The sequence below is a fragment of the Xiphophorus couchianus genome, chromosome 24, assembly GCF_001444195.1.
Source record: "Xiphophorus couchianus chromosome 24, X_couchianus-1.0, whole genome shotgun sequence".
NCBI classification, from domain to species: Eukaryota; Metazoa; Chordata; class Actinopteri; order Cyprinodontiformes; family Poeciliidae; genus Xiphophorus; species Xiphophorus couchianus.
The window spans coordinates 15,264,945-15,280,173 of record NC_040251.1 but is presented as its reverse complement, the minus strand read 5'-3'; the positions used below and the strand labels follow the sequence as shown (position 1 = coordinate 15,280,173).

At 37.7% G+C, this 15,229-nt stretch overlaps 1 protein-coding gene across 4 annotated transcripts in view; it reads left to right on the top strand.

The window, feature by feature from the left end:
- The window catches only part of zranb3 (zinc finger, RAN-binding domain containing 3), a 98,991-nt gene that overhangs the window by 66,177 nt on the left and 17,585 nt on the right, over window positions 1–15,229 (top strand). For all 4 annotated transcript variants that reach the window (XM_028010255.1, XM_028010254.1, XM_028010252.1 and 1 more), the window contains 4 exons: window positions 8,447–8,587; window positions 11,432–11,590; window positions 11,730–11,922; window positions 14,743–14,874. In XM_028010255.1, the coding sequence (XP_027866056.1) occupies window positions 8,447–8,587; window positions 11,432–11,590; window positions 11,730–11,922; window positions 14,743–14,874 (625 nt within the window). The remainder of the gene's footprint in view (window positions 1–8,446; window positions 8,588–11,431; window positions 11,591–11,729; window positions 11,923–14,742; window positions 14,875–15,229) is intronic.

Below are 15,229 nucleotides of genomic sequence, written 5' to 3'. Positions count from 1 at the left end.
GGAGGCAATTGGCTCAGCTTGATTTGATACCTGTTTGATTTATTCACTAATCAGAACCAATCAAGCTCCAGCTCGGGCTCAGCGGGACAGTCGCTACTCACCTTCCCAGCGCCGAGACGCTCAGTTTTCAAATACTTCACGCTTTATGCACTTTGCCCGGGTTCCCAACACTCTGGATGTTTTCATCAGGAGCCACTTGTGGTGATTTATAAAGATGTTGAGAGGTGAGAGGGTTTTAATCCAGTTTGCATCCTGCCTACTGTAAGGTGCTGCTGCTTTCAGAGCCACCACAACACATCTTTATGGAAAGTTTACACACACTCCTAATGGGAGGAATACCACGTACTTGTGGGGATTTGTATTTCAGGCGTTGTCTGCAAGTTTTCAACAGGATTGAGTTGGACGTTAGGCAGCGTTATCTAGTACCAAAACATGTTTGGGTTTCCGGTTGGGATCAAGTTTTAACAAACTCCATTCATCAGGAACTGGTGTCTCTGCTTTCTGGATTAAATATTTAGGTCATTTGCAGGACTTTAGATCTTGATTAGATGCTCAGGAGTTCGTTCAACCATTTGGACACCAACCCTTGAAGACTAGAGTTTAACATACCTGGTCTAGAAGTTGATTTTACATTTTTATAAAATGTCTTTAAAAAGTCTTGAAAGGTCTTAAACTCCTGTGTCAAAAATGAAGCCTCACCCTGACTCCCATAATACTTGTTATTGTGGCCAAACAGCTGTAGTTTTGTTAAGTTAGGTTTTAAGAACATTTTGGAGCATGTATTTTTGATCTGGACCTTCTTAGTCCTTGTTGGTATAAAAGTAGCTTCACTATAGTGAGGTATGCTGGTATTCAAGCTGCTTCCAGCTCAACCTCAGTCATTCCTGTTTTTTTAACATCCTAACCTGTTTATTTTGTTCCTAGAATCTGTCTAGACAGTTAGAGTCAAATGTTGGAAACTGAATAGAGCTGGGTGAGCTAGCAGGACAACCATCTCAAACAAACTTCAAAGGTATTTTTGTTAATAATAATGCAACATGACCCCGACCTCAACCTTATTGAGTCTTTACAGGTTGTACTCAAAAGCCAGGTCTGCACCCAGGAATTAAATCTTTTTGAATAAACTATATTTCTGCCAACAAGACGAGAGGAAGATATTCAGCCGGTGTTATTCCAGAGGTACATTGATGGCTACATAGTGTGGTCTATGAGAGACATACAAATACAAAAAAATCTCAATAAATTCAAATGTATTCACTCTTGTTTAACTGCAAGAAAGCTTAAAAGCTGCTGTTAAGATAATCTTCTCACCAGGACAGTACATCTTGAAAAACCTAACAATTTCACACTTTGTGATAGTAGCTGCTGAATGTCCTGAAGAGGTTTAAGAATAATCCTAACAAGATTATTCAGATTTACAGCACTTCCATTGGGACCAAGTTATCTAATTTTCTGGTGTCTGGAATGATTCATACTTGTCTGATCCCACACTTCTGATTTCATAACTTATTACTTTCTTCTTCCCTAATAAAAAGCCCACACCTCTCTGACTCCACACCCCCCAGCTGGAAACACTAGCTTCCCAATGTACATTGAAATCTCAAGCTGAAACTCAAATTTCAAACTCTTTTCGAAAGCAGCTAAACACATTTTCACATGATGGATTGTTCTTTATATAACAGGGAAACTTGCTCTTTTTTTCAACACAGTATTTCAACAATAATATCAGCTGGATTTCACACTTTTCACTATACAGTGTGTTTGTAAAGCTCATTGTTGGGTTTATTGTCTTTGCATTGTTGACAGTTTAAGGTGATTCTCTCCTCTCCTTCAGACACTTAAATCGTTAGTGATATATTTTACACTTAGCGAAAAATTGGAAATAAATAATTTCAAAAATGCCAAAATTATTTTTTTAAATTTTAACTCATTTTATGTTAAAAGCATATATATTTCTTAGCTTTTTTAATCATTTCATAATTCCTGTGTTGCAGTTTTCCAAGGTAGCTTAAGTTGTTACAGTGGCTCATTAAATATCCAGAATATCTGATTGGTGTACCTGTATAAATTATCAAATTTAGTCTTATTATATTGACTTTTATTTTTACTATAAGCTCCGCCCACTTTTTATGGATATATATATAGACCATGAAATAATTAAATAGTGAGATGATTATGTAAGATTTTTGGAAACAGAATTGTTTTTATTATATAAAAACTGAGTTTTTTGTAATTAATTAACAATAATACACTTAGTTGACCATTCAACTATCTATTTGTTTATTGAATTATGACATTATTGGACCTCCATAGATTTCCGACTGTTTCTAATAATGAAAAGAGCTTTGCTGGTATAACATTACAATCTTTCCAGAGTATTAAATTGGTTCTGTGTGCCTGGGTAGAAACAAGAATCCGTGGTTTTCGAACACTCTTAATTAGATTGCTAATATGCAGTCAGTTCACCTCTGAAGTGTTTTAATATTAAGGATAATTGGTCTGCACATGTCCAATGTGAATTAGAAACTCTTTGTTTCCTTCACATCAAAAAACCAACTGAGAATATCTCCTGTGTGCCGCCGAAAATAAGGCTGCAGAACGTGCGTACTGTGAAAGCAGCAATCAATCAGGCAGCTTCAGCTGGGCCACAGCGAATCAGGAGCTCGTTAGTTTGATTTCACACAGCTGAGCCAGGTCCTGCAGAACCGCCTGGATGTAGCTTGATGCTCTGTCAGCTTCCCACTGCCGCCATGACCCTGCAGCCGCGCGCCTGCAGCTGAGCGTCAACCGGCCATCAGTGGAACGTCGCCTCCAAATGATCTGGTTGACTGCTGGGTATTGACTGTGCTGCTTCTGGCCTGTCGTAATAAACAATAAATCAGTTAATTACATGATAAATTAAAAGAAACTCAATAGTTTTCATTTGCTAGATTATTGTTTTTCTTTGTCTAGTTTACCAAAAATTAGATAATAAAAGTTGCCAGGTGGGGTTTTTGTTCCCAACTATCTCTCTTTTGAAAGATAATTTGGTTTGCAGAGACTTCATAATTCATTTTATTTGTTGGTTCTCTTGTTTTCTTTATTTATTTTGGATTTTTAAAATGTCTTCTAGTTCCAGTGTTTAAATGTTCATTAGAATTTAAAGTTTATTGATCTCTGATAATGTGTTCATGCATTATTATGCCATTATTGTTATTATATTACTTGAAAATGGTCTCAAAACAATAATATTATTGTTTATCACAATAAGTTTGTTATTGTGACAAGTCTAGCTGCTTTGTTTGGTTTTCAGGTCTTTAAATCACTTTAGCTGTCAAAACTATAGAAGAAAATATTGGGTATTTTATTAGATATTTTTGGAAAATATATATGCATTTACCGTGGTACTCATGTTGCCTACATATAACTGTTTCTTAGTGGCTCTTATTGTTAAAAGAATTTATGTAAAAGTATCTGTAGCTACTTTTTAAAGGGTCAGTATTATGAGTATAACTTCAGTTGTTATAAAAATACAATAAATATCAAATATTACTTAAAAGAAATTATACTTCCTAATTTAGCGCCTTGAAATTGGGTCACTGTCTCTTTAAAAATTCCTCATCACAACGTTGCTCCTCTATTAAAGCTTTAAAAATGTTTTTAATATTTGTTTTACTGAGAAGTGGCTCCTGTAATGAAGTTAGCAGTTCCCCCAGGTGTTTGCTAATTGCTGTTGGCTAGTCTGAAGGAGGTAAGTGGGGGAAATGGACCCTTAGAAACATCTTAAAGGCGTATCTTGTGTTTTGTACAGCTGAATGGTTGCCAAGGAGATTTAAGGATTTCTCGGGGAACAGAAATGTTAAAAGTTGAGTCAAATTATAATCAGAGCAGATTAGTTTTGATAAATTATGACATGATTGATTTTTATAAACATTAAAACAATGTAACATTCCTTAACAATGAAATAAATAAGTGCAAGCCCAATCAAATAGTAGCAGAAACACTGCAGCTCCACAGATTATAATTGGAAGTTACCAAATTAGAGAGCATGTTCTCTTCTCACTGGTATAAATCATAACAGAAAGTATAATTCATCAGAAAGGGGCAGAAGTCACCTCAGTATACAGAATTACTGTCCTGGCTCCTGGCTGCATTAAAAAATGCAAATATGCTCACACATCCACGCTCTCCCAGCAGCGCAGTTGGACTCCAGTTTAGTATATGGTATCTCGTTTCATCCCGCCTCTGTGCTGGGACCGTTTGAAGCAAAGGAAGCTCTTGTGTTTGATGAAGGCTTTACCTTTTTCCTCATCTCCCTACAGCTTCCAGAGAAACTTCTCCACTTTGATGTGTCTCTCCTCCACTTTCTGCCTGCTGCCATCCATCTTCGCCGTGTTTTTTTCGTCTTCTTCTTTTCCGTATCTCTCCCAAAGAAGCGTTCTGGCCAGATGGAGTTGGTGTAAATGCATATAAATGTTGCTGCCAAGCCTGCAGGGCCAAGTTGGAAAAAATAAAAAAGAGTTGCACAGTGGCAACACCTTCCAATTAACATGAAAAAGCAAGTAACTCATTCGGTCTCAGTATATTTATCTCATCTGTGGCTGAAAATTTGCTTTCATATTAAGGCATTATTAAATTAATATTTCTCTGTGTTTTCTCGGAGAGGCGTTCTGTTCATTGATTTTTGTTTCAGCCGTTTCAGGGCCACTGCGAGTCTGGCTGCTGTAGAGTTTAATCAAAGCAAATCCAAGAATTGACACAAGTGTCAGAACAAATGCTTGGAAGATACATTAATTATTGATCCTCTCCGCAATTAGTGAACATCTTCATCACCAGAGTTGATTGTCTGTAAAATGGCCACACCACCCTGTAGATGCCTCTTGGCCTCATCTTTTTAATCTGTATTTTTGTCTTCTCTGGCTTGTTATCTCACAGATAAATCCATTTTTCTCTGCTTGATACAACACAGTTAACACTGAAACTTGACCAGTTATTTTCTCTTTTCTCCTTTTGTTTGTTTTGTTGTTGTTTTTTTTTTTTTACATTTAACTGCTATGAGTTTTTGTTACACAAATTGTAATAGAAATAACCTTTATTATCTCTCAGTTGGGACATTCAGGTGTACAGAAGCGAAGAAAAGTATGTACAATAGATTTGGTCATTATGTGCAAGTGTATTTGTGCATAAAAACAACAAAAACAGTAAAAATTATGCTAATAACAGCAGGGATGTAAAGACATATTGAGTTTGGTATGATAAGCACTGGTTATACAGTGTAATAGGCAGGAAGGACCTATGATAACGCTCATTTGTGCATCTAGGATGCATCTGTTTGTGTTTGTAAAGAGTTCTTAATCCCTATGTGCCTCCCGCTTAGCATAAACAAGTATGAAAATCTCATAATATGTGAAAATGCTATGCCTTCTGGGATCTACTTAAAGGTTTATTATAATAATGATGCAAGGTTTCCTCTAGTGGTGGTTGGGCGCTAGGGCAGTCATTCATCCAGCCGTCTGCCATGTTTTTGAGTTAAAAGTTTTTTAAATTTGACAAGAAATTTGAAAATATCACTTGATAGTCATGTGTTATTTAAAGATTGGAAGACTAATACCTGAACACCAACAATAAAGTCTTAAAAAATGCTTAAGTAAATTAACAATGATTAGCCTGGTGGGGCACAAGTAAAGCCTGGTGGCCCGCCAGGCTTATAAAACACTTGGAGAAACTGTGATGATGTATACTGGGTGTGATTGTGATCTTTTTTTAAACAGAAAAGCAGCACATGTTCTTGCTTCTGCTAAAGTAATATAACATGGTTCTGGTTCTGGTTCTGCTGTCCATCCACAGAAACAGAACCAAACATGGAGCAGCAACATTCAGCTTCTGTCCGCCACAAATCTGGAACAAACTTCCAGAAAACCACAAAACAACCGAAACACAGAGTTCCATTAAAATATTAATATTCTTTTCTATTAAGAGTTGACTTTAATTAGTATTTTGATCAACATATTTAATGTAATTTTTATTACTGATTTCATAATTGGTAACTGATGATTTTATCATGAAAAACACTGTAACAGTGATTAATTACAGTTAAAATATATGGTATTTATTTACTGGTATTTTCATACACTGATCTATGTAAAAATATAGAATAAACACCTGCTAAATTAAATCGGACTTTAAAATTCACAAATTATTTTTTAGAGCCCTTTTTCTTTATGGCTAAGTAGAACACAAAGTTTGCTTCAGAGGTTAAAAACAGAACGACAAACATAAAACCATGCAAATTGTCAAACGATATAAAAAAAATTATAATAGTAGGATTAATATTGATAACCAAATGAGAAATTAATCAGTTCTGGTGGAATATAGCGGAGATTAGCCTCACAAACATGTTACTACCAAAGCAAAAACTTACAATATACATCTTCTAAGATTGAGATCTTAGTATATTTGTTTAGTAATTGCATTTTTATTATATTCAGAGAGGAGTAGGTAGTTTTTCTTTTCAAAGTGTCAACATGTTTTGGCCAGACAAAGGCTTTGACACAACAGTTTTAGTACGTAGGTGGTGAAACAAAAGGGTATTTTGTCATTGTATTTGTACTTGCCTGCAGAAGGAGCAAAAATAGCGCGCTGCTGAGCTTCTGCAGAGCTCATAGAAGAGAGGACGGATAATTGCTCTGTGGAGACCGTTCGAGGGGTTGTATCATCCCTCTGTGGAGACCCCTAATGTTTGTTCTGGATATTTTTGATTGGTCACTTTTCTCTCAAGACCACTACAATTTTCTCCCTTCCAGAGCAAACATCTTGGCACCTTTTTTCTGCCGCGGTATTTTGTCTCAACTCTGACACGCCGGGGTCATTTTAATTCTGCCAGATTGGCGTGTAAAGTTGTGGGCAATTTCAGCTTTCATGCCTGGCATCTGTATTACAAGGGCCACGAGAACCCGCGGAGGGAGAGAGGGATTAGATTAGATGATTGACGATTCCTGTGGGGAAATTAGATTTCAGCAGCAGCAATAGTAATGGGATTCGCAAGGGAGGAAGACAAACAGAATGTATGTGCTCAGATGGAATAGGAAATAAGAAATAGAAGGGAAAATCTGAGCATTTAAGCACAGTTTGGTGCCTCTGAGTTAATGAGTTTGAGTTTTACCTCTTATGTAGTATTTGTTGCAAGATTATTGCAGACCAGAGAGGATGACTAAAATGTCCAATCATATGTAACTAGAGCTATCGCTGGCCAGAGACGGTTTAGGTGTTCATTTCTCTGCAACTACTCCCCAATGCTTCTGACTCAGCTGTCATCATCAACCTGTTATGTATGGCAGCGTATTAGGAACATTGTAGGTAGAAAATATATATTTGTGAGACAAAAACTCTGAGATTTTTAGATTAATCTCAGACAATTTCTAGAAAAAACGTGGACATTTCTCTCCCCCAAAGTAAAAATATTTATGAGGAAAAAAATTCAAGAATTTTGAGATTAATCTCAGGTATTTTTGACTCCAAAAGTCAAAAAGTTTAGATTTTACAAGCTCAGAAAATTTCAAAGTTTTTTTTTTTTTTTTTTTTTAGAATATATGAAATTAAAAGCACATTTTCAAGTTTTGAAACTCAGAAATTTCCACGTTTTTTCTATTTGGACATTTCTGAGCTCCAAACATTTTAAATTTGCTAGGAAAAAATGCAGAAATTTTTAGATTAATCTCAGAGATTTTCTAGAAAAAACATGGAAATTTCTGAAGTCGAAAAGTTGACAATTCACAAGAAAAAAATTTTGAGCTTAATCTCAGATGTTTCATAGAAAGAAATTTGAATTTTTCCCCCAAGAATTTTCAACTTTTTTCCTACTTTCTCAAAGTTGACTTTTAGAGCTCACAAATTTCCATTCTGGCAAATTTTCGACGTTTGGAGCTAGAAAGTGTCGCGTAGTTGGAACTTGGAAATTTCTGAGCTCCAAAAATTGAAAATTTGTAAGGTAGAAACAAAAGGTTTTTAGCTTAATCCCAGAGATCTTCTAGAAAAAACGTGGACATTTTGTAATTTGAAAATTTGTCAGAAAAAACTTGAGTTTAACCTCAGATATTTTCTAGAAAATATTTGGACACTTTTTGAGTTCATAAAGTCGAAATTTTTAAACACTTTTCCAAGTTTCAAAAGTTCACTTTTAGATCTCAGAAAATTCCAAATTCTCGAAATTAAGCAAAAGAAAAAATCTTGCAGATTTACAACATTTAGCACACAGAAATTACCACATTTTTCTAGAAAATATCTAAGATTAAAATCAAAATTTCTGCATTTTTTCTCGCAGATTTTTGACTTTTCTCGCTCAGAAATTTCCAAGTCTTTTCTAGAGTTTGTTGGCTGAAATTTATTAGTAGTCCTTATTTTTTTGGTATCTACAACAACCCTAATAAGCCATCATAGTTTGTAACGCCTGCAAATCCACTATTTCCAGGTATCTGAGCAGAGAGGAGGTTGCCGAGGCTTCCCTCAGCAAAGCCCGGGAAGAAGGAGGCGGCGTCCGTGTGGTCACCAAGGAAAACTTCTTCACAAAGAGGAAATCTGGCTATTCACAAACATCGGCTGCTGCAGAGAGGTTGGTTAAATGTGGATGGATATTTTGCGTGGGATAAGGGTCCTTAAAATCTTAATAGCATCTTTCATACTGAGATTTTGACAAGATTTATTCATCACTTACAGGGATATATTGTTATAAGTTGATCAGCTATCATATCTGGTCTTTATTATGGTTTGCACATAAAGGTGGATTGTCTTATGTGGTTTCCACTTTGGGATTCAGACTATTTTCCTTTTCTCCCCATCAGTCGTCTCCATGGAGATCCGCATGGCAGAGGCGCAAAGGCCTGCCGAGTGTGTTAGTACAGTAAATATAGCCCATAATACAATCCACCCATTTAGATGCAGCAACCAGCTCACCCCAGGAGGCAATATTTCTATGGAAACCTAAAGCAAATACTCCATCTCTTGCACAAATCCACAGCATTCACAACAACTGCTGCTCCATACAAGAGAGTTCATGGTGTGCCTGAGGGGCGCTATTTAGGATTAGTGCTTTAGCTCAACATACAGCTTTAACTTAGTCAACAAAGCTCAAGAGTGTGAAAATGCAAGGCTAAAGCTAGCATCACTGTGTCAATCAAGGAAGTGACTGTGTTGAAATGAGAACATTTCAAATCACGTTATGCTCCTGGTTTTGGTTCTGTGCTTTAGTACACATTCTTTATAAAAGATGCAAAAGACGGGGAAAATAATCTAAGTCTAATGTTTTTGTTGTTATAGCTGAGAAAAATGTTAATGTTTTGTTACAAACAATTAACAGTCCAGGTTTTAAATATCTGAATGTTATTCTTAGGCTTTATACGAATTAACCGTAGAAACTGTATGAGAGATAATGCATGTCTGCCTTCCAACTAGTGACGCTTCAGAAATTCAGAAAAAAACCCGTTACATTTAACAAATGAGAGAAAGTAATTCATAGCAAGTTTATGTTTTTACGATCAGAAATAATGCAGAGGAAAAATGCTTTGATTTTTTCTTTTTGTCTAAGTGAGGCTGCATAAAAATCCACAATATCTATATTGCAGCTCAACCCCCTTCTAAGTTTGAGTCACTTGTTTGTGGAAACAGAAGCTCTCCTGCCTGTTTCTGACAGCCTTCTGCCTGCAGTAGCACTAAATCGCCTTCTCCAGCAGAATCTGCACCAGTTTCGTTGCACCTGCCAAATCCGAATCCAAAGCCTTTTTATTAGGTGAAATAATAGCCTACTGTACTGTTATATTGAGTACAGTTATTTCATATTCATCTATCCAGTTTTATTAACATAATTTGTTTAAATTTTTCATGCATTTGTTCATTAATTCAGGTGAATAAAACCTGTAATTTGGAGTTTCTCTAAATTATTTCATCTCTGAATCACCTCTGTGTCCACAGGAAGCAACAAATAAATTAAAATGCGTTTTCATTGACAGCTGGACCTACCCTACTCTCTTTGGTTTCCTTTTGCTATAGAGAGACGAGCTGAGGTGGTAAACATTAGCATGCTGTGCGCTGTTTGCTGAAGGCATGTTGTGTGATTTCCGAGGTTTAAAGAATGAATTTACAGAGAGTTACCCCATGCTGCTTTGCGGCGCACGTTCTCTATATACAGGCATAAATTTAAATTAAGCTAAAAATAAAACACATTGCTAAGAATTCTGGTTTTGTTGCTCCTTTTAGTTAAAATGTAAGTTTTCCAAGGTTTTCTTGACCGGTTTCAGATTGGGGACACCAGTAAATAGACTATTTCTGTATTCCTTTCATCCATTTTACTGTACTGGCACTGGGTTCGTCTCTTGGTGCTTCCAATTTTTTGGTATCTTCACAACTTTGAAGCAGCAAGGTTCTTTTTTTTAGAAGGTTTTCTTCTCTATTTCAATGATTGCATTTTCCTCTGTAGTGCTGTGTCTTTCTGGCTCTTTGTTCCCGTCTCTGTCTATCTGAATTGTAAACCACGGGGAAAGAGAATTCAGTCCATCTGTCCGCTCCAATGTGGCTCTAGCACCCTGCTGGGAAAACATGGCAGATACCCAGATTTGCTGTCCCCTGCCAAAAGGACAAGCATGCACACACACACACACACATACACACACCCACACTCGGATTGTTGCTGATGATACATCAGCTTCATGAATATAAACAGTCTGAAGGTATTTCACAGACTGCAGCTATATGCCACCCCAAGTCTGTGTTTGCAGAAATGCTTTGATTTCATTTGTATTGGATGAAAATGTGTATTGAGTTGTTTTCACTGCTCTACTGATGCTGAAAAAGCAGGAATTTAGACTGATGTAAGGTAACGTCACTTTGTGTGCTGCTGCAGCAGTCATCTTAATAAAAAGATTAGATTGCACACAAGAGTGTTTTGCATTTTTCTGACAGTAAAAACATTTCATGTGTTTTCTGATACGTTTAATAGTTTGGTTGCTTCTGCATTATCTCACATTTAGATGCTTCAGTATATAAATTCACTCTTATTTACATAATTTAAAATAGAAGTAATCGGACGTGTCAATGTCAATTTTATCCAATTTAAATGTCTCTTTAGGACCTATAAATAACAACAAAACAATTTATTCTACCTATATAGATATGTAGAAATTGTAATTTCTTTAGAAAAACAAAACAATTTTTTCAATCATACCAAAATTATTCTCATCTCTTCTTTAATTTATGCAGCCTGAATAAACAGAATGAACATATCTTTGTTAAAATTTAGTTTTCTTTGAAATTTCTGATACTGGAAATTAGCTAACATTGTATCTTCTGCCCACACTAATAGCTTCTACACTGAAGAGTGTTGCTGAATCTGGTGTAAAAGCCGATTTCTTGGTGTTTTTCTAATCTTTTTGAAGTACATCTTTCTTCTCCTTGGATTCTGCAGATTGGACCAGCAGTCTTGCAAAGCAGAAGTTGAGCATCCATCTTCAGAACCCAGCTACCTGCAGGCTGTGGACAGTCAGGGTGTCCCTCTGTGCCTCTCCTGCCAGCAGGCCTGTCCTACCACAGGTGGAGCTTGGGATACTCGATTCTGCAGCCACAGGTACAAGATTGCCACAGTTTACAGAAATTATAGTGGAAACAGATCAATGACGTGTTTCGATTTGGTCTCTCCTGCACAATCATAGCTATAGCAAAGCTAGAGTTCCAGTCCAGACATTTTGATGCCGTTTTCCTTCCAGATGCCAGGAGGAATTCCAGCTGCGGTCCAGCCAGACGTTCATGCGTTCCTGCGTGCTGGAGGCAGAGCAAGGCATTTGTCAACACTGTGGCCTCAAAGCTCATGAGCTGTTCCTGAAGGTCCGTGATGCACCAGCCTCCAAGCGGAAGGAGATGCTGAAGAACACATGGCTGGCCCAGCTGCCTCTTAAACAGGTCGGGAAACTAAAACCAGTACCAAAAATATTTCATCTTAAGAAAATGTTCAATCTCCATGACTAGCAGGAGACTTTAAATGTGAGCTATATTTATTTTCTTATTTTAAAAAGGGGGGAGGTTTTATTTTTTATTTTATTGGTGTTTGTGTGAGTTTAGAAACTGAATTCGCCTCCCATTCTGTCCATCCGTCCCACCTACGCAGATACACACACAAACACACAATAGTGCAGGTTGAGCTGCACTCCGAGGGGCCAGCTCCCAGTAAATGGATTGCTGGGCACATTGATTTCTTTTTTTTCTCCTAGTGCCAGGCCCCGACCAGTAAGCCTGTTTGATTTGGTTGGCTGTTATCCTGCAAAGCCAGCCCCCCACCACACACACACAGATACCCCACATCTTCCCAGTGCCGCCGGCATCAGCATCAGCGCCGATCGATGCTCTGAGCTTTAGAGGAAACAAACTCAGCCGCATGATAAGACGCCGCAGTGGTGGAGAAGCCTTGAGATTATAGGCTCATTCTGTGGTTCATACCAGGGGTTCTGGTGTGTGTGTTTGTTCCCAGGTGTGTGTACATGTGTGTGCATGTCTTTGGGGTCGCTCTTTTTTTTTTTTTTTCTTTTACTTTGAGAGTGTGTTTTCAGGATATGTTAAAGCCTTCGGGTGCATTTGAGCTAAGTGTTGGCGTGTTTGAAAGTGTGCAACAGAAGGGTCGGGTGCAGGAAGGTGCACGTTGTTGGCAAGATAGGAGGTTTAATTGACTAAAACGTGTGTGTGTGTGTGTGTGTGTGTGCGTGTGTGTGTGTGAGGTGAACTCTGCTCGTCTGAAAAGGCCTATTCTTTAAATCTGCTGGGATCAATTCCACCTCGCTGCCTTAATGTCGGCAAAGTACTTCTCAAAGCAGGAAAATAGATTTTTGCTGCTCAAAACGCCTCTTTTCCTCTGGTTCTTCGTCATCGTCGTTTGTTTCTTTACTTGATTTTATTTCCTGTATGTTTTCTATCCTAAAAATCAACATATTCTGGCCAGCAAGTGAACTAAGCAACCTAATACTTCAATATATAAAAGAATAAATCTGATATTTCTAAGTCATGTTAGACTTGTTGTGTTTTGTGATGCTTTTGGGTGTTTTCTAGCGATTTATTAATGAGGAAATAGTTCGGACATAGCAGCAGAAACACTGGTAAACTTGACAGTGAAATAATTGCAGCTGTGCTACCAGTGCTAGCCCTCTGGTAGCCTTGCGATTTAATTCCTCTGGATGTTTCCAGAAGATTGAAGCAGACCAGTTTGGCCCACATAAACACACTATCTGCTATAAATGCCACTAGATTGCAAAAGGTAGCTGAAAGCTACCCCACTTCTCCACGACAAAGTTTCTTCAAAGTGTGTAAAAAAATAATCATGAGTTGCTTTTTTTCTGCTCTTCATCTTAATTAGCCATTCTCAATTGGCTTGAGCTCATGTGCGTCTATTTCTTTCTGCTTTTGCCCCATGAGGGAGCAGAAAGGTGTTTCCTCCCTGGGATTAAATTTGCATCTGTAATGGAAAATGTGAAAATAGCACATCTCCAGAGTTTGTATATGTCTACCGAACTAAATGATTAAGTAAGTTTTTCTTTTGTGTTTTAGAGCACTGTCTTTGTAACTTGAAAAGTTAAAAAGAAGGGAGAAAGTTAAGTAATTTAAGGAGTTATGTATCTTACCGCAGCGCAGAATTCCCTGCGGTATTTTTAACCTAATTTCTGCCTACTTCATCAGACGGACTTGCGAGTTCTCCGTGATGAAGGTTCCCTACAGCTGCCCATTATATAGGTCACTCAGGTGATTTATATGGCTGTGCCTGGGGCATCCGATGATGATGGATAGCACACAGTTCAAAGTTAACCCTCCGTGATTCAGCGGAGGTATTGTTTTAAGGAGCTGGTCTGACATCCTTGCATTTATGACAACATTTGAAGCGCCGTTAAGGAGATGTTTTTCTGCAATTTGCTCTTGTTATCTGTTCTTTTCTGTCTTTTTGCATTGAGAAACATTCTCCAAAGAAGCATCTCTGCGGTGCAGAGATTTGTTGAGTCATTTGTGAACAGCAACTTGAAAGAGTATGCACTCATTTGATTTTTTTTCTCCCATTTTGGGGTATTTTCTATGATAAACCAACACAAAGTAAAGTTGTAAAGTAGAAGGGAAATTATGCATTTTTGGAGACAGAAACGGCATCTTGCAGACTAAGGAACACAGCAGACAGTCGTGGACTTGTAATGTGAAAAGATGCTAGCAACAACCTTCTAAGGGATAGAATGGGCTAGAAAGCATATTAATGTGCTCTGATGGCCTAGTCAAAGTCCAGTCCAAAATCCATTTCAAGCCTGAAAATTAAGATTTGCAGATGCTCAAATTTATGTCTCACTTTTTGACTTTTATTTGTATAAATTTAAAAAACTGTGTAACATTTTTCTGCTGCTTCACCAATAGGGCTGAAAACTGTAACAAGGTTTTCTTATTGGTCAATATCTATAATTATTGATTTGTTTTGAATCAGAGTACAAAGCATAGAATTATGTTGAATTTTATTCAATATCAGGACAGATAGTGATATTTATAAGCATAAATATCAGCTGCTGCTCAGGCCTACATCCCCCAGAATGCTGTGCGGTTCTGGATCGGAGTTTAATGAAATTATTGAAAATTTTGCACTACTTTATGTTGATCTTTCTCATAAAATCTTAACGAAACAGGTTAAAAAAGCAGTGAAAATGGTGGTTTGGAGGAAAAATGTGGAGTTACTCTCACGCCGTTGCCTTCTGGTTGCGTTCGCAGCTCAACGAGATGATCCGTGCGCCGGTGGAGGGAGACTTTTGGCAGGTGGACCACATCCGGCCGGTCTACAGAGGAGGAGGACAGTGCTCCATGGACAACCTGCAGACGCTCTGCACCGCCTGCCACAAAGCCGTACGTTCACATGACGCATCAACAGGCGTAAAGAGTGGCTTTTAAAGCCAGAGGGCCTTAAGGGACAAAAGCAATTTGTTTGACATTTAAGGTTCGCAGTGGATAAAGCTCCCCTCAGAAGATGCTCTCATCGCTCATGTTGAGGATCACATACGGTGTCAGTAATGCAATCCGTGGTCAAACACATTGATCAAAAGTCACATTATCCCCCCTCAAAGCTATATACTCCCTATAATAGCGTCACATGATGTGGCCGTATGACACATTGATGGATAGCACTTGTTGAAGTGGGCTGCTTCGCATTTTCCCTTCACTCAATTGTCCATAATCGCAGAAAATGTACTTCTCTCGAAGA